Source organism: Podarcis erhardii (genome assembly GCF_964252035.2).
Source record: "Podarcis erhardii genome assembly, chromosome: 2".
In the NCBI taxonomy this organism is placed as follows: domain Eukaryota; kingdom Metazoa; phylum Chordata; class Lepidosauria; order Squamata; family Lacertidae; genus Podarcis; species Podarcis erhardii.
In genome coordinates, this window is record NC_138498.1 from 100,180,825 (window position 1) to 100,200,868 (window position 20,044).

The window sequence follows — 20,044 nt, forward strand, 5'->3', positions numbered from 1 at the left end:
GGACTGGGCAACCGGTGGGGGGGGCACCGTGCGGATCTTTGCACCGCAGCACCACATATGCTTAAGACAGCCTTGCGTTTCTGAGCACTTTCCAAAGGTAGCCCCATGTAGAACACATTACAGTAATCCAAATAGGATGTAACTAAGGCATGTGTCACTGTTGCTAAATCAGATATCTCAAGGAGCGGGTGCAAAGCTTTAACTGTGCAAATGTCCTCCTGGCCACCACAGAAACCATGGCCACCACCATGCTCAGGTCTGAGTCTAGGAGTACATGGAAACTGTTGTGTCTACAGGGTTAGTGTTATCCCATCCGGTGCAGGCTGAATCTTGATTCCCCGTTTTGCCTTCTGACCGACTGAGAGCACATCTGACTTGTCAGGATTAAGTTTCAGTTTGTTCACCCTCTTCCAGTCTGTCACTGAGAACAGACACTGGTTTAGAACCAAAACAGCGTCCTTGGATTTTGATGGAAAGGAGAAATAGAGCTGGATGTCATCAGCATGATGGCGACACCGAGTCCCAACGCTCTGGACGACCTCTCCAAGCAGTTGCATGTAAATGTTAAATAGCATAGGGAAACCTTGAGGGACCTCATAGGCCAATGGCCACGACATCAAACAGGGTCACCCAGGACCACCTTCTGGGTTAATCGCTCCAGGAAGGAACAGAACCACTTTAAAACAATGCCTTCAAGTCCTATCCCAGCAAGTTGGCCCAAAGGATACTGTGGCTGATGGTATCGAAAGCCTCTGAGAAGTCCAGCTGAATGAACAGGGACACTCCTGCTGCCCAGTTCATTGGCAAACATCCACCAAGGCAACCCAAGCCATCTCTGTCCCATAACCTGGCATGAAACCAGATTGAAATGGATCTAGATAATCAGTCTCCTCCAGAAACCCCTAGAGCTGAGATGCCACCACACTCTCCAGTACCTTGTCCCAAAATGAAATATTGGTATCTTCAGTATTCACCAGCATAGCTGCTGAGTCCCTCTCTGCAAGATTCAAGATGGCAGTGTGAGCCTTCTGGTAAGGTTTGCCTTATTACTGTGTTCCTTACATCATTGATACCACATCTGTGATAGCTGAACTAATTCAGGAAAGCATTAGCACTGTTAGAGTACTACTACTACTACTACTTTATTATTTGTACCCCGACCATCTGACTGAGTTGCCCCAACCACTCTGGGCAGCTTCCAACATATATGAAAACATAATAAAACATTACACATTAAAAAGCTTTCCTATACAGGGCTGCCTTCAGAAGTCTTCTAAAGGTTATATAGTTACTCAGATCCTTGAAATCTGATGGGAGGGCATTTCACAGGGTGAGTGCCACTACCGAGGAAACCCTCTGCCTGGTTCCCTGTACATATCCTTTTGTACATATCCTCTTTGGTTTCACCCACAACTATTACTAATTCAAGGTTGTGATGTCATATCCTACTGGAGCCAGGCTGACTGGAGCTATTGGAAATTATAGGTCAGGGAACCAGCTTGCAGAAGGCTTTCATATACAGTGGTACCTCAGGTTACATACGCTTCAGGTTACAGACTCCGCTAACCCAGAAATAGTACCTCGGGTTAAGAACTTTGCTTCAGGATGAGAACAGAAATCGTGCTCCAGCGGCGCAGCAGCAGCGGGACGCCCCATTAGCTAAAGTGGTGCTTCAGGTTAAAAACAGTTTCAGGTTAAGTACGGAACTCCAGAATGAATTAAGTACTTAACCCAAGGTACCACTGTACCAGTCAACTAATTAAGCACATTCCTGTGCTAGAATCCATGACCCCAGAAGGTTGCCATGTACACATAGCCTTTTGCCACATAGAAGAGGTACTTTGCGGCAGTCAAGGTACACCATAGTTGAATTTATCTAGCTTCTCCCTCCTCAGTTTTTAATATTAGTGAAGTGTGTAATAACAGATATGAAAACAATTAATAACATTGGCTGACGGAATCAAGAGACTGGGTAATTTATCATTATGGATTTTAATGAGGCCTACAATCTTGTAATAAATACACAACATTTTGAAGAGGTTGGAGTTATATATATAAAAAAGATGATTAATCTGTCTTCAGTTCTGAAACGAGGGAGGGGAGAATGTATGGGGCAGGATCTGGAAACCTGTGTGGAAAGGCCTGGCTGCATCTGTGGGGGATGAAACGTAAGTGGGATTGCTTAGAATGTGGGTGGCATCGATTTAAAAATAAAAAACCGTGCAAGTTGCTACGTAGGCATTTAACATAAATATGACACTGCCGATTTCTGCTTGTGAGTGGGAGGCTGATCTCTGTCTTGTAGAGAAACTTCAATTTCACACCTCAGTTTCATTTATTCACTTCTTATTTGTGGGAATGCTATCTTTATAAAAGCAGAGGCTGCTTTTGCATGCAGGTGTCTTGGCCACCATTCTGGATCTTCTTCCTTGGAAGGGGAGCAGGGGAGGGGAAAAGAATTGCCACTTCCTCTTGAAATATTACTGGTGCTGCAATCTCTCTGTGTCTTGAAGGGTCATCAGCTCCCAGGTTAGGTTGTCATCCTTTATTCTGGCCCCAGTCCCCTGCCTATAACAGCAGAGGAGGCTTTTCTTCTGCCACTTGGATCTCTATGCCAGAAAAAAATAATCACCTGCTAGATTTCTGTGCTAGGAATATAGCCCATACAAATAAAAGGCCCAGGAGTATAAAGGGGGCATTGTTTTTTAAAAAAATACATTTGTATCCTACTTTTCTCCCAAGGAGCTCAAAGGTGACGTACAGTTGTACCTTGGATCTCGAACGGCTTAGTTGCCGAACGTTTCAGCTCCTGAACGATCAAAAACCGAAAGTGAGTGTTCCAGTTTTTGAACGTTTTTTTGGAAGCCAAATATCTGATGTGGCTTCTGTGGCTACTGATTGGCTGCAGGAGCTTCCTGCAGCCAATCAGAAGCCATGCTTTGGTTTCCAAACATTTTGGAAGTCGAACGGACTTCCAGAATGGATTCTGTTTGACTTCCAAGGTACAAATGTACTTGGTTCCTCCTACCCTCTCCTCGTTTTTTCCTCCCAACAATCCTGTGATGTAGGTTAGACAGAGAAACTGTGATAGGCCTACGGTCACCCAGTGAGCTTCATGGCTGAGTGGAGATTTGAAGCTGGTTCTCCTGTGCCCTAGTCTAATGCTTTAACCCACTGTATCACCCTATTCTTTTTGTTAGCTATTGTATGGTCTGTACAAAAGGGGGAATAGAAATCCCTAAATAAATAACTGGATCGAGCATTCATGAGAGCTTATTTAAAAGTTTTAACAGTTGTTTGATTATTTTAGTACAAGTCCCCCCCCCCATAATAGCCCAATAACACACTCATATCATGGGATGTTATTTACTGGTATGTGTAGAGAGCAAAATATTTTTGTTACTATTCTTGCAGCAGACTGTAAACTCCCATCAGTGTGAATGGAATATTAGAACAATGTGTAGGTAGGTAAAATTAGCAATCCCACATCAAAACCTCAGTCACTGTTCTCACCCAACCATATTGTTTCGTGATCAGGAATCCAGCAGTTAAATAGACACGGCAGTGGGCTGAAAACAAGCTGCTCGTTTCTGCTCCAGGCGTTTCCAGTGGACCAGAGCAATCATAGTTGCTAAAGTAGGTCCAATTTTTATTGATTCACAATAAGCTTTCATTATAGTATGGAGTCCTGTTGCAATTTCAAGGTGCAGCACTTCAATTTGTATTCACAACACTAAAACGCAAGGAGATGTATTGTAAAATCTAATACCCAAGGTTTTGTCCCTTGAAAGAATTGCTCTGTATAGATTTAATTCATTTGCTGCGACAGGTTGGCCCAGGCTGAGTACAAGTCTTTTGAATTGGACACAATCCTCCAAACAAGCACTCCTTTCATCTAGTTGCCACTGGAAGGAACTAGAGCTAGGAAGCAAGCGGGTTTAGAACGATGGCATCCAAGACTACATTTCTCTTGAACCTTTAGCTCATGGGTTGAGTGAGGGTGTAGCACAGGGTAGACAGACAAATAGAAACCAGCCCTTTGTGCAGAGACAGGAAGGAGCCTGGCCTACTGTAAGAATGAGGTGCAGATCTGATCTCTTGTTGTCAAGACTGAATTAGATAACAGGCAAATGTACTTTCAAAGGAGGCATAACGAACATTGTGTATTATGTCCTGTGCCACAAGTGCTCTGCTTTCACTGCAAACCTGGCAGACTGAACTCTCTGTTTGGGGGACAGTTCCTTGGCTGCAGTGCCAGCCTGCCTTAGTGTTGTTCATTCTCAGGGAAACCAAAATGCTTGTTTACAAAGCTATTGTATTACCAACCTTACTATATGCTTGTGAAACATGGACCACTTATGAATGCCATCTCCAACTCCTCGAAAGATTCCATCAACAGCGTTTCCGAAAAATTTTACACATCACTTGGGAAGACAGGCGAACTAATATCAGTGCACTGGAAGAAGCAAAGATCACCAGTGTTGAAGCAATGATTCTTCAATATCAACTTTGTTGGACCGGTCATGTTGTGCGGAAGCCTGATGATCATCTAACAAAGCAGCTATTCTATTCCGAACTTAAAAATGGAAAGCGTAATGCTGGTGGTCAACAAAAGAGGTTTAAAGACTGTCTAAAGGCAAATCTTAAAAAATGCAGTATAAACACTGACAACTGGGAAACACTGGCCTGCGAGCGCTCCAGTTGGAGAACAGCCTTTACCAAAGGTGTCATGGGCTTTGAAGACACTCGAACTCAGGACGCAAGGGAGAAAGGTGCTAGAAGGAAGGCACGCTTGGCAAATCCACACAGTAATCAACTCCCGCCCAGAAACCAATGTCCCCACTGTGGAAGGACGTGTGGATCCAGAATTGGCCTCCACAGTCACTTACGGACTCACTGTTAAAACCGTGTTTATGGAAGACAATCTTACTCAGCTACAAGTGATCGCCAAAGAAGAAGAAGAGTGTGGTTCAGCCAGCTGACCCCAAAGGGCCATTTCTTACCTATCAGACTCTGCAAGGGCCCTTTTTCCTAAGCCCCTGCTCCCAGTCCCTGTCTCGTTCTCACTGTGTCATTGCTTCTCGCTGTGCTCAGGAGAGCAAGAGGGATCGGTCCCTCTTGCTCTCCTGGCTTCAGGGAGAGCCTCAAACCTCCAATTCGTGCACTACCAAGTTTCAAATCAGTCAGCCAAATCCTTTTCTAACCTAGGTGAAAATCCAGAGTCAAAAGTTGTTGAGCTTTCCCACCCCCCCCCCAAAAAAGTTGTTGAGCAGAAATAATTGCCTATTTTGAGCTATTGTTTATGCAAATCAACAAAAACAGCACTGCTGCCACGGCTTGCCACACGTCCATACTTTCCCGGACATCATTTCCGCCAGGGTATATCCAAAAAATTTCGGATGTATACAACCCTAGTCTAACCATAAGCTGTAGAATCTGCTGAATTCCATTCAGCCAACCCCATCTTAAGGCAGGGCTACAAATTTCCCTTTAATTCAGTGGAGATTCACATATATTTGAGGTTAGCCAATCATCCTGTTGTAATAATATAATATAAATTCTCAGGAAAGTTTTTCCATGGCTAATAATGCATTTTTAAGATTTGCTGGTACAATACTTAATGACAGAATTGGTTACAAAAGCAACACGCTTCTAACAAGCATTTGACTTATCTTACTAATTTGTTGTTGTTTTTTACTTTGGAGCTCTACAAACACACTAATGTGTTTCACAGTATGTCTTATCGGCCAGAAGACGGGACTAGCAATTGATTGAGAGGCCTTAATTGCAAAGTGAAGGAGTGTTGAGAATGCTACATTATATTGCACTGTAGCACATCCCCTGGTTGTAAATATCAATATGACATTAGTTGTGCCAGCCACTTTCTAAAATTACATAAAATCGGGGCTTTCTTTTCAGCTGGAGCTCACCGGAATTCAGTTCCGGGACTTCTCGGGTCAGAACCATTGCCATTACAGTGGTACCTCGAGTTACAAATGCCTTACAAACGCTTCAGGTTACAAACTCCGCTAATCTGGAAGAGTTACCTCGAGTTGAGAACTTTGCCCCAGGAAGAGAATGAAATTTGTGTGTCAGCAGCGCAGCAAGAGCAAGAGGCCCCATTAGCAAAAGCACACCTCTAATTAAGAACAGTTTCAGGTTAAGAACGGCTCTCCGGAACGAATTATGTTCATAACTAGAGGTACCACTATATAAGAAAACAAGGGAGGCATACAATTGTGAGTTCTGGCACCTGATTTTTTAATTTAAATAGCAATACAGTATAGGGATTTTCCCCACTTTCTCACACAGAGACATACATATACATGCAGGGAAAGAGAGAGACATCTAGTATGTAGTTAGAAAAAGATTTTTTTTCTCTTGGAATTATTTGTAGATTTATTGGAGCTGAATGATAGACGTTAACTGAAGAGATCCATTTTAATGTTGTTTCCTGAATATGGGCTTATTTCATTTCCATACAAAGCCTGTTAGAAGCTGTGCCTTTCTTTTGTGCATCATCCTGCAAGGACAGTCGAACCATGTATATATTTTCGGATACAATTAAATTTCCTGTGCGAGGTATTCTTTCCTAACGCAATCTGGGAATTCAGGCAGGAGACAACACGGAAAGCGCGGCGGCAAATAGGAATTGGTTGTGGTGCGCTTTGTGAGAGTCGGATCTTTAAATAAAATGGAAACGGCGACATTGGAGGAGCGAATCAGCTTGGTAAATACTAAACCATCAGGCCTAGTTACTGTAAAATAAGATTTGGCTGGTTTACTTCATTTTCCAGAGCTTGGGCAAATAACTGTGGAATTAAATTACTCCATGTCACTTTCCCCTAGGGTGTCAGGAACCTGTTTGTAAAGTGTTCCGCTAAGTCGCTATATTGATTAGTACTTGAGGTCTAACCTTTCCATAGTTATGCTTACTTTCCTTATGCACTTATTTATGGCTTTCATACGTGTTGCCGTGAAAGAACTTTCACGGCCTTGATGCTCTTTTGGCAGGTTCACTGAAGTTGTTGGGTTTTTTTTAACCACCTCTTTCATCCCTCCCTTACCCCTCTCTCTCAGTCTGTCTTCTCTCCTTATTTGTTGTTGCCAAGTAAAAAGTAATCAGTATGCAGGCTATGAATGCAACTGACTTGGCCTGAAGAGCCTGTGGCACAAAGGGTAATGATCGCAGTCATAATTGACAGCACTTACCATGGTGCATACAAGGCTTTCATTGTCGGGATGGTTAGCGACTCAAAGTAATCTAATTAAATGCTCGTAGCGTCTATTAACAATGCCAAAATAGATGTTTTATCACAGCGGACGGAGCAATTCCTGGCTTTTGCTATCGTCAGTTGGAAAGTGGCTTATTTTTTAAAAAATCATCTTAATAATTTGTATGCTTAGACAACACAGATATGAAACTGGATTCATTTTTTATTTGATTTTTTTTTGGTTGCATTTAAATTTCCTTGTTATGTGCCTTTTGGCGGCATGAATTATAGAAAAGCTGGGGATGGGGGAAAGCGGGGGGTGGGGGGTATTGGAATGCACGGCAGATCTTCAAGGGGAAGGATTTAAGGTTCAAAGTGATAGGTGTCAAAAAATAAGTGCTTGGGAAGCAGATCTTTTCTAGTGCACGCCTCCTACAAGCTGTGTGGAGGGGAGAATGTAATTTCTTTTCCTGGCTTAAATTTTATGCTTTTATAATAGGAAAACACACACACAAAATTTAACTCATCAATCCCGTTGCAAGCTCTGTATGCATAGATCTCCTAGGGTTCTCAGTAACAAGCCAGATATGATGCAGGAATGCTGAATCTTAGATCTCCCACTTCTTTTATAGCAGCAGCTTGGGTGGGGTGGGGTGGGGTGGTGTTAGTGGGAATCTCCGTTTGGATGGAGTCACACAGTTTGGAGGCACTCCATGATCCAGCTTTGTTGATTGTGGTCCAGGTGGCCTCAGAGGCCATGTGTGCATATTTCCAACGTAGACTGGTTGCCCCTTCTGAGTTAGGGTTGCTTGGCCACAATGATCCATGCTCATGTGACTTCAGGACTGGACTACATGTGCTTTGTGTGGGGCTACCTGGTGAACCCATATTCACCTATTTTGTAGGAGCTGCACCTGCTGCCCATTCGCTGCTAGGCCCAATACAAATGTTAGTGTACAAACCCATATTATGCAAAGCAGTACCCCAGTATAAAAAGAACCTCCTTCTCTTATATCTGCCCTAGGGCTCTGTGTTCTGTCAGAGAAGCTCTCCCCATGATCCATTGATGGGCAAGACCCAATATCACTGGGGGAGGGCCTTTTCCACAACAGTTTCCTGATTTTGGAACTCCATCCCTTTGGAAATACGACGTTCTCCTCACTGAGGGTATTTAAAAGTCAACTGAAAACGCTTTTCTTCAGACAGGCATTTGAGTGAGGGCTGTAACTCAGATGAGCTTGTTTAAAACCACTGTACTGTTTTAATTATTGAATTATTGAACTGATGCTCTTATTTTATTGGTTGTGTGCGCTACCCTGCTATACGTTGGATGAAGGACAGTCTAGGGAAAAGGCAAAAACAAATTTTCAAATTTTATTTATTTATTAAAAATCGTTGACCACTTGCCTTTCGGAGTGGTGCACAACAGACTCAGACAATAAATTCATTCACAAAATGCATTCATATTAAAATCCCTCAAACCATTAAATAGCCTGTCTATAAAATCACCATCAGTTAGTAGAACAAGGACAGAGCACAGCAGCAAAATGTAAAGAGCAAGGGAAACAAATAGCTGGGTAGAAGAGTACATTGTATTACGTTACAATTAATATGTCACTTTTTGACCAAAATGGCCCCAAAGCAGTGAACAATCCAAAAGAGAAATACAATAAAAATACAACAGACCAATCAAAGAAACATAAAATAGCAAAGTCACCTAACACCCACCCATCACACTGAATATACATTTGTACATTGAATGAATATATATTCATTATGTCACTACCAACACAGCTTCCAAGCATTGTACTTAGAAGCCAGGTTAACTCATACCTCCACCCCCTCTCCCAGTCTGCTCCCATTTCTCATCTAGGTGTGCCCATCCACAAACAGTTTCCCAGGAGACGTGTCCTCGCTTTCATTGCAGTCTGCCAGAGTGACCAGTAGTGACCCAGAGGGGACATTTCTCTTCGGGGCTGTCTCAGTGGTGGCAGGTCTCACGACAACATGGTTTGAATCGCACAACAACGTGCCTTCCGTTTTGTTTCACAGACGCTACAGAAATTGTGTTGAAGGCTCAAATCTTGGCCGGAGGAAGAGGAAAAGGTGTTTTCAGCAGTGGGCTGAAAGGAGGCGTGCATCTAACCAAGGAGTAAGTTGGGAAATTACAGCAATATTATTATTATTATTTTTAAGCCATCCATCTTAATGTCGATTTTTGCCTTTCTCTCTCCCTTTTCTAGCCCTAAAGTGGTAGGGGAGCTTGCTGAACAGATGATTGGATACAATCTCACCACGAAGCAAACTCCGAAGGGTGGTGTCAAAGTTCAGAAGGTAAGAGAGTCCCCCACCTGCAAATCATAATAAATGTTGTCAGGTGTAGCTTGAAGCTAGTGGACGCACTGCAATATGTCTTGTGCTGAGTGAGGCAATTGGTCCATCTGCCTCAGTACTGTTGACACTGACTAGCATTGGTCCTCCAGGGTCTCAGATAGGCCTTTCCCAGCCCTAGCTGGAGATTCTGGGAATATGAAACAGTTGCCCATCCTTTCCCCCGGAAAGCTAGCTGTCTGATGGATGCAGGGCTGGTATGGACTTGATATGGTGGAATTATCAGGAAGAGGGCTTGAGAGTGTGAAGGGAGGCTTGGCAAATAGAAGTTATTAACAAGCAATGATCTAGCAGAAAAAGCAGGAACTAGATTATGCCCAATGAATGCTAAATGTGATAAGCAGATAATAATAAAGCATTCTTGACTTAAAACGTTTATCCCAGCCTGCAGTTAACTGCTCCCTTTTATGTGCAGAAGTCACATTGATTTCACTGGATCTGTAATAATTGTGCATAGGATCGTTGCCAGGATGTTTTAGGTGCATGAAAATGACACCCATCTTTCCTAAATGCATGTGCTCTAAAAAGAGCCCATATCTCTCTAGTTACTGCTTAAAAAGTGCCTTTGGTACACCGACAGGGAAATGTTTCTCTTTCACTTGCAATTGAAATATTGCACATCCATTATTAGATGGTTAGGCTTGAAAAGCAGGCTTTCTGCTTTTCTTCTGAAATCGATATGAAATGAAAGCCTTGTATGTTTAGAACAGATTATTCAAATGAATGTGCACTGAAGTGCCCTTTTGATGTTCTCCCAACCGCGTGGAAGCTGCTTATCTGTCAAGAGCTCCTGCGCAGCTGAAAAAAATGTTTAAGTGACCCAACTGTGTGGGCAGTTTTTATTAATGACTAGTGTGGGTGAGAGAAAGGGATGGAGAAGCATGTTGATGGAATTTGCAGATGACATTAAGGTAGGAGGCAATGTCAAGTAATTTGGGAACCAACGCTGAATATTTTTGCAGTGAGATGAGACCAAATCAGCTGGAGGGGAATGGCGAGGGGGAAAGATAAAGGTTTTTATTCGTGGATCACAAGATGACTATGAGCCATCACAAGATGGCTATCGAAAAGGTTGTTAAAGTGTCCCAATGGATGAGACAATATTGACTAGACAGGACTCCAAAGGCCAACAATTGTTGGTGAAGATTTGTTTTAATGACAACCTCAGAAGGCCAGTGAACATACTGCAACTTAGAAAAGATAGAACGTATTCTTATTCACACTGGTGTATAGTCTGAGCTTGGCTAAGGCCTTCTCAACATTTCTGCCCTCAGTATGGGCTATCAGGCCTATTTCTGTCATGAGACACTTCTTTTCCCCTTCCCATTCCACAGCTTGTGGGATGATCACCGACATCAAGCATGTAGATTTGCTCCAAAGCCGTGCTCCTTAACAACTATAAGCCATCAAAGTGGTACCGTTTCAAAGAGGGCAAATTCAGTCCATTGAATGGCATAGTAGGGTGTTTCTGTCCTGCTGACACATCTGAATTTTGTGTCTAATTTCTCAACCATACTTGAAGAAAAATGAATACAAGTTGGAACATTGAAAGCGAATTGCTGCTAAAATGATTTGGTCTGTCGCTGTAAAAAACCATTTGCTCAGACTAAAATGATCATAAATATGAGGAGCAGAGGTTACAAGTCTGTTGAGGACACCTCATGGAACTTGGCAATAGATTAAACTCATTGCCCCGAGTCAGATAATTGCAAGTTCTTTGGCTCCCGTACAAGTAGATCTCTGCTTTCCTTCATTGGAATGGCCATTTCAGTACAGAAAGAAAGAATCAGAGCAACTACTTTGACCTGTTTTCAAAAGACATGGAGCACAATCTATTTCATATTTGAAGTCCATTTTGCGCACTCCCTAGTCATTGCAAATACATGTGGATTTATCTACAACAAACAATTCCCCTTCTTTTATCTCACCTTCCTAGCTTTCCTTGAAGCTTACAAGGACAGAAGCATGTCATGGTTGTTTGTTTGTTTATTACATTTATATGCCACCATTATCTTCCAAGAAGCTCAAGGTGGTACACAGGGCTCTCCTCCTCCCCATTTCATCCTCATGAAAACCCCATGAGGTAGGTTAGGCTAAGGGATGGTGACTGGGCCAAGGTCACCCAGTGAGATTCACACTCTGGTCTCCCAGGTCATAGTCCAGTCCTCTAACCATTACGCCACACTGGCTGCCATGTGCTAAATGGCACACAGTCTCCTGTAGTCCGTGAATTGGATGCATGTGTTTGGGGCCATTGTCCCCCCACCACAGTCATTATTTTAAAATGTTAGACATATTTGGCAGTTGTCAAACACTATAAAATTCACTGTGTAGCGAGGATTGTGAAATATTGGGCTTACTTTTTCTCTACCTCTATTGCTGCCTCTGTTTTATACCCACCCCACCGCTGCTCCCAGAAGCCTGGGGATGTGATCCTACAAGTGGTAGCAAGGACCACAAATGCAGAATTCTCAGCAACCCAATGAAACTACAATTCTGAGGCTTGCTGGGAGGGAGGAACTAGGAACATTGTGGTTTATGTCCTGAGTACAGATGATGTCCTTATCAACCAATGAGCTTTAGAAGGTAAAGACTTTCCTTTCCCTGAAGTAATGCTTAATATGTTGGTGCAAGATCAATCTGTCTTAAATAAACAGCACTCCCCTCGGCTCCTTCAGAAGTTGGCAGCTATTTTATAGGTTTACATAAAATTCTCTTACGGCCTCATGGCATTTGGAGAACCTGGTTATCTGCAAAGACAGTTTCCGTTTATCACAACTCACTACCTGTCCCTTTTCTCCAAGCAATTAGGGAATTAACTTTATTAAAGTTTGAATTAAAGATCTGGGTGATTATTTTTTTTTTAAAAAGGCTTCAATGTCATGGTAGATCGTTGGAAGATATTACACAACCTCTCAGTAATGGGTTCTAAATACAGGATTCCATTCATTCATTTAAATTCATAGCGGTCCTCATCTTGAAGGCTTGGAGCAGAAATAATACAGTGCAAGGTAAAAGAGCATTCACAAAAGCCAGTCTACACGGATATATCTTGTAGGGCTCCTGAAAGATGCTAAGATTTCTAAGAGGTGGAAGTGCTGTCAGTATGGCGCAGCCACTAAAAATGCATTTTCATGCCCTCTTTATTCCTTAATCTAGGGTATATATTGAGTTGAAGCCTATTTGATTTTCAAAAGCAATTGAGGGGAAGGGATATGTTGGCATATAGATTAGAATGCTGAGTTTCCACCTTTTCTCAAAGCATTAGGAGAATAACATAAGGCATTACAGTGGTACCTTGGTTCTCGAACTTAATCCATTCCGGGAGTCCGTTTGACTCCTGAAACCAATCGAAAACCAAGGTGCACCTTCCTACACTCCGTTGGAAGCCATGGAAGCCACGTCGGACGTTCGACTTCTGAAAAACATTTGCAAACCAGAACACTTACTTCTGAGTTTATGGTGTTCGGGAGCTGATTTGTTTGACAACTAAGCCGTTCGGGAACCTTTGATATGGATCAGATCAAAGGCCTCTGAAGTCCAGATTCCTGTTTTCCACCCTGGCCAACCACATACCTCTAGGAAGCCCATGAGCAGGGCCTGTCTATGTGCAACTGCAGAGTAAGAGGGACCAATACAGAAATGATTGTTATGAGCTGGCTGAACATTGCATGCCACAGGCCAGTTGTATTCAAACAGCACAGTGTGGTGAAGGAGACCACCACAAGCCTGTATAAGAGCCTAAGAAGATCTCTTCTGGATCAGGCCAATTGCCCATCTTGTCCACCATCCTCTTCTCACAGTGGCCAACCAGTTGCTTATGGGAAAGAAGGAACTGAGCGCAACAGCACTCTCCCCACTTGTGATTCCTAGTAACTAGCATTCAGAGGCATACTGAAGTAGAACAGAGCCATCATAAGTAACAGATAACACAGCAGAGGAGGATTGCAAGGGACAAATGGGTATATGCAATGTCGTGCACAAACCACTGTTATTATTATTATTGCAATTGTTGTTAAAGATTTTTAAAGATCTGAATTCTGTTCAGCCAGAAATCTGTGACTGAATTACTGCAACAAATTAGAGCATACTGTATTTGTATTAATTTCTTCAAATGCCAAGGCTTTAAAAAAATGGTTGCGTGCTTTTTTCATTTTGGAAGGAAGGAAGGAAGGAAGGAAGGAAGGAAGGAAGGAAGGAAGGAAGGAGGTACAAAATCTAGATAAAAAGAGGGATATATGCAGTGCTATTTTTCAAGAAAAAGAAGTGCCAGAACTCACCACAAACACCTCCCTTGATCTCTTTTGATGGCAATGATGCCTACCTGAGAGGTGCCGGAACTGAGTTCCGGCTGAAAAAAAGCCCTTGTTAAGTGTCAGGGGAGGAAGGGGAGAGAGAGATTCTCAGAAATGGGAAAATAGCAAAAACAAATATATGGGATATCAACAAAACACTGCCATTTGGGTTCATTCATATCCCTGCTCAGCCATAAATACCTCACTGGGAGACCTTGGACCAGTCACTGTTTCTCAGCCTAACCTAACTCGCACAGGAAACCCTCAGGTTTCTAAAAGAAGAAGATGTAAGATAATTCTCCATCATTCTCAGCTTTGGACAAAGTTAAAATTGCCCCTTTTAAATTTCTCTCTTATTTTTATTTCTTTTGATGTAAGGGCTTGCTAATAGGACCAAGGTAAGTATACTGTTCCTGCATTTGTTTCAAATAACTTGTGAAAACGTCCCTCCTTAGTTTGTGGTAGTTTCTCCTCTCATGTTCTCTCATCTCCATTGTGGGTTATTTCCATAATCCTGAGGAAAATGAAATGGAAAGGAACTGTATGATACCAATGTCCTAATGAAGTCATTGATTTCTTCCGTGACGAGAGAAATCAATGATGGATTCAAGAATGTGAGTCGAACTCCAGTGCACATTTATTACAGTACAATGTGTTCTCTCTGAATAATGGCCACTTCCTCACTCGGAAGCCTGAAATTCCAACGCAGCTAACGAAATACTGTCTCTGTTGGATATTGCCAGCAAAGACGTGCTAATAATACATTGCCAAATTGTACTTTGCAGGTCATGGTGGCAGAAGCACTAGACATTTCAAGAGAAACTTACTTTGCAATATTAATGGATCGAGCTTGCAATGGACCTGTTCTGGTTGGCAGCCCACAAGGTGGGGTTGATATAGAAGAAGTGGCAGCTAAAAGCCCGGAACTCATCTTCAAGGTACATTTCAAAGCTTGGTGACTTAAGTTTTTAAAAATCTTTACATTATTATTATTATTATTATTATTATTATTATTATTATTATTAACATCAGCAAACCTTGTATGGGAAATTGGAGCTTCCCAAGACCCAAGCTTGAAAATTTCTTCCAATATCATGAAAAAGCAAACTTGGCATGTTGAGTTCCTTTAGCCAGGTTCATACGACACACAATAACAGGTCTAACTTGGTTTGGTTTCATTGGCAACAGCAAAGGGCAGCTTACTGTACAAATGGGAAACTGTGTTGGAGATTGTCAGCTATGGCTGGGGTACTGGATTGGATCCGCATCATTATCTCCTATTCCCCTGTGGACCAAGTTTGGCTGGTGGGCAGCTCTGACCCAAATCATGCAGGCAAAAATATTGTTCTTTGCGATCCCCACCAATGAATACAGCTGATGGTGTCATGTGTGGGGAAGGTGGGCATGGCTTGCCTTGGATGAAATCACCTCGCTGGTCCAATGGGGAGGACTGGAGCATCTAACAAAGATCCTGGTCTGCAAGTTCCCTACTGCTAAGTTACGACATCCCTGACAACTATCACTTCTTTTGCAGTCTTTCAACTGTGTATGCATCTGACTATTACGATACCAGTGCTCAAATGCAGATTGAATTGATACATTTACTCTTGGCGCTATTAGATCAGGTCCTCTGTGTGTACAGTGAATGTGTGTGCAGGGGCCAGCTTCACCCGCTGCTCACAGAGACCATGCACACAGTGGCCCACATAGAACCCTGCCATTTCAGAGTTTGCAATTATATGGCTCGCAATCTCCATGCGTACAAGATATGTTCATATGGCGCATTGCAGAATGGGCTGTTCATGTGCCAAACACGTGTTGTATTGGAGGGGTCAGAGCTCAGGGTGCTTTGCGTGGAGATGGCCCTAGGCTGAAATTATGGTATCTCCAGTTGAAAAGATTACAGTTTGCAGAGACTTTGAATAGTTTCAGCTACTCAGAGCAGATTTTGGGATAGATAGGACCAGTGGTCTGAACAAAGTATTGCAGAGCTTCATGTGTTCACAGACACTTCTCCTGACAGAGGAGTGTCATAACAAGTCAAACGATGACTTCCCAGGACTGCAAATCTGATGGCTCCCTGAGAGGAGCTTAACACTCGCTCTGCTCCTTCCCAGTCCTTTTACTTTAGCTCAGCATGGCAGCTAAGCCAACTTCCAGCTTAGCATGTCATCTGAACCCAAGATACAGTTAAGCCATCTCCTCCTGGACCAAAAGAAAGCTCTTAATATTCCACACCCCACCTGCAGCCTAAAGGGGCTCATTCTAAGAGAATATTTGCCACCAGATTCTGCTGGTTTTCCAAACTGGCCCTAAAGAGAAAGGTCACTTAGGTTGAACACAGTGGGGCTTACCTCTGAGGAAAAAGAAAATTGGAGTGTCAAGGTGCCTGGCTTCCACAATCATAGAGGTGATTTCATGAGGGGAGCATCCAAACAAACAAGCAGTCTGAAGTGTATTGTCCAGCAGTGGCTATCTGTCTGGTTCTGCTCCTCTATAAATTAGTCTCTATTGCCCCCTCAGCAAGAAAATACTCTTTCGCTCCTTAGCAATACAAATAGTTTACTTGCTGTTATGAAATGCCTTTCCCCCCCACATTAGAGCTAGTTGTTATTTCATGTTACTGTACTGGAATGCTTGATTGTATTATGACCTTCTGATAGTGGTTACTGTCTTAAAAGTATTTATCATGAGACAGTCACTTAGCAACAAGGATCCCTTTTATATATTTGGTGAGCTAATGGTAGATGCATGCAGAGTTCCATAATGCACATTTGAAACATACACAAACAGAGAAACGTTACCGGGCAATGACACCAGTGTTCTGGTTCCTTGCCAGAACCAGTCACAAAAATTAACAGACTAAGTATTCATCGATGCCATCTGTACAGTAATTAAAAGTGAAAACTGGTGTCAGATTGTCTTGTCAGCATGCCACCCTGAAGAATTACATAGTTTTTTGGAGGGACTCTCTTCCCTGGCTGGCATAGTAATTATAACATACCCTATAGGCAGCTGCTATAGCCTCAGTCTCAGACTTTTGGCAACTTGCCACATTTTAATTAATAACTTGCAAATATATATTAAGCATTTTGGGGGTGCTTTTGAAGTTATGGGTCTGTTTTCAAACTGAATATCTTAGTTCTGTTTTGTGCACTTTGTTGCAACAGGAGGAAATAGATATTTTTGAAGGGGTGAAGGATCTTCAAGCCCAACGGCTGGCAGAAAATCTGGGATTCAAGGGACCTCTGCAACAGCAGGTAAATTTTTCCAGGAACAAGACCGTGACTACATTCAGATGTCTGGGACCCTTTTCCACTCAATAGTTCTCTGGAGTTCCAGGAACGTTTTATACATAGGGAGGATTGCACTCAGTGTGGCAGTGACCTTGGTGGCATCAGAGCTCATGGGATACGAACCGCCTCTGGTTTCCTTTCTCATTTAGGAGTTACGGCAGACAATCGGTGTTCAAAATACGGGTTCCAGCTAAATCATACTTGGAGCAGATCCTTTGAAATCCACGGACTTAAGTTGATCACAATAATTGATTTCAGTGGGTCAGCCCTTCAGTGTAACTTGGTTGACTTCATCCCAAGAATCTATTCTTAGAGCATGCCTACTTCGTTTGAGATAACAAATAGGTAGGATCTAGATGTAGGCTTGCTGAGTGTAGAACCGTTGAAATAAATGGATCTACTCTGAGCTGAACTAAGTTTGAATCCAACCCATTAAGCTTTTCACTGCTTACTGGAAATGACCTCCTACTTTCTTCAGGCATTACCTTGAATTGCGCTTCCCTGTCCATCTTTCCAGAAGCTCATTCTCAGAATTCCATCACGTTCCATGACCAAGAAACAGCATCAGTGGCCCATATGTAGGTGAAGGGATGGTGCTTTACTTTCTACAGTACACAGGAATTTCCACCATTTGCAAATCCCTGCTCCTGAGTGCAACTTTATGATGAGGACAATGCCAAGTGGTACCCCAACGGCTGTATGTAGAGTGTACAAGATTACATGCATCAACAGTATACAAACTGTCCATTTTTTTACCCTGCATAACAATGGAGATTTATATTATATTAATTGCAGTCGTACCTTTGATCCTGAATGCCTTGCGAGTCGAATGTTTTGGCTCTCGAACACCGCAAACCCAGAAGCAAGTATTCTGGTTTGTGAACATTCCTTGGAACCAGAACATCTGACGTGGCTTACACGGCTTTCCATTGTCTTCAGGAGCTTCCTGCAGCCAATCAGAAGCCGCGCCTTGGTTTCCGAACGTTTTGAAAGTAGAACGGACTTCCGCAACGGATTCCGTTCGACTTCCGAGGTACAACTGTATATTAATTAATTATTTTAATTTCAGTTCAACTCTGTCCTTCCTCCCAAAGGAACCCAGTGCAGCAAATCATAAAATAACAAAGACAATACAAATATATAAACAGGTAGCACTTCATTCTTCCACTGGATGCTTAAGAGAAATGTCCCTGGCCATCCCTTCCAGGGTAGCCAATCCTGAAAAAACAGTGTGAAGATGCCTGTTGATTGAAATGGCTCTGGAATGCAGTGTTGATCTTTTTGCAATTTTTCTACAGAATTTTTTTCCGGCAGTTTTCTTCAGGTTGTTATTGAAAAGCAAAAGCTTGCCATTTTGTAGATGGTAGATTCTCAGCATGCATTTCACTCCTTTTAAAATTTATCATTCATGTTCCAAAATGGGACCATGAAAATGCAAGCCACCAGGCCTGTTTTGCAACTAGCTTAATCTTTATTTTACTGCTCTGGGAAGAGAAGGATGATAAATTGTTTTTTTGTGAGGGGTTTTGCACAGAATTTCCCATATCATCAAAATGCCACTTTTGTAAAACCTTTGAATTTTTAATACACCACTTCTAATTAATTTCTATCCCAACTGTGCAATTAACAAATGCATAATCATTAAGATGATTAACACCCATTTGAAGATTTAGCAGTATCTTTAATGAGAGAGAATTATTATTAAATCTTTCTAGCTTTGCATGTTCTAGCACTTAATTATTAGCACAATGCATGAACTGCTTAACTAAACAACAGCTAATACATTTCTTCCCATGTGCTATAACCTTTGCAGCGTGATTTACTGGAGCATAGAAACATAATGGCTACATCAGTACAATCAAAGGTCTATTTAATTTGGTCTTATCATAATCGTTTATATTCCCCAGTAGGTAGATGCCAGAAGAATTCTAGTTAGTACGACAGTGAAATTCTTCCATTTAACATACTGTGGAGTCCTTGTGACAAATCTTAATACTGCTTGACGACTGCCTTGTGAGGTGTTTTTTTGGAGGGTGGGCTAAATTTCAGTTTATTCTAACATTTCCCATTAGTATCCAAATTATTTCAAACATTAACGTGGAGAACTTTACTATAAACATGGTAAATACTTCATTTGATAAAACGTATGGTTAGGGAACTGCCGTTTGTTCTTCAGATTCAAAACATTTGGGGTTTATAGTTCTGGTCCTGTGGAACAGTTCATTCAAATTAGAATTGGATCCATTCTTTAAAGGCCTTGACTGATGTTCTGTGCACAAAAGTGGCTTATGTCAGTGAGAACCATAAGCGCCGTTGGGATGAAGTAAACTATGAACAGCTACAAGTAGTCACTAAATCACTTATGCCATCAGCATGTGGAATCCTTGGGCAGCCAGGAGAACCCACTGCTGATGCCTGCCCTCCCCCCAGCTCCATGCTATGAGCAGCACCACATGGCTAAACCCAGCTGCCATTTTAATTCCCCTCAAATGTCCCTGATCATCATACAGTTGCTCTGGGGCACTGTGGGAAATCAACATGGCGATGTTCAACCATCTAGTGCTGTCTCCGCTAATTATTGCTCTCCTCAAAACTCCCTAGGCCACTGGTTCCCACTTATATAAGCCACTTTTTGTGCAGAGAACATCAGTCAAGGCCTTTAAGGAAAGGTTCTCATTGCCTCCTCCATCCACGTGAGGTCTGGAAGGTGGCAACATGAGAACAGGCCTTTCTGCAACGTCTCCCTGTTTGTGGAATGCTCTCCCCAGGGAGATTCATCTTGCACCTTCATTTTATATCTTTAGGCACCAGGCGAAAATGTTCCTCTTCAACCAGGCCTTTGGCTGAT

General features: G+C 42.4%; 1 protein-coding gene across 1 annotated transcript in view; it reads left to right on the forward strand.

Moving 5' to 3' along the window:
* SUCLG2 (succinate-CoA ligase GDP-forming subunit beta) overlaps positions 1-20,044 on the forward strand; it is a 219,745-nt gene that overhangs the window by 111,303 nt on the left and 88,398 nt on the right. The window contains exons 3-6 of the mRNA XM_081853591.1: positions 9,267-9,366; positions 9,458-9,548; positions 14,686-14,838; positions 17,071-17,160. Coding sequence (XP_081709717.1) covers positions 9,267-9,366; positions 9,458-9,548; positions 14,686-14,838; positions 17,071-17,160 — 434 coding nt within the window. The remainder of the gene's footprint in view (positions 1-9,266; positions 9,367-9,457; positions 9,549-14,685; positions 14,839-17,070; positions 17,161-20,044) is intronic.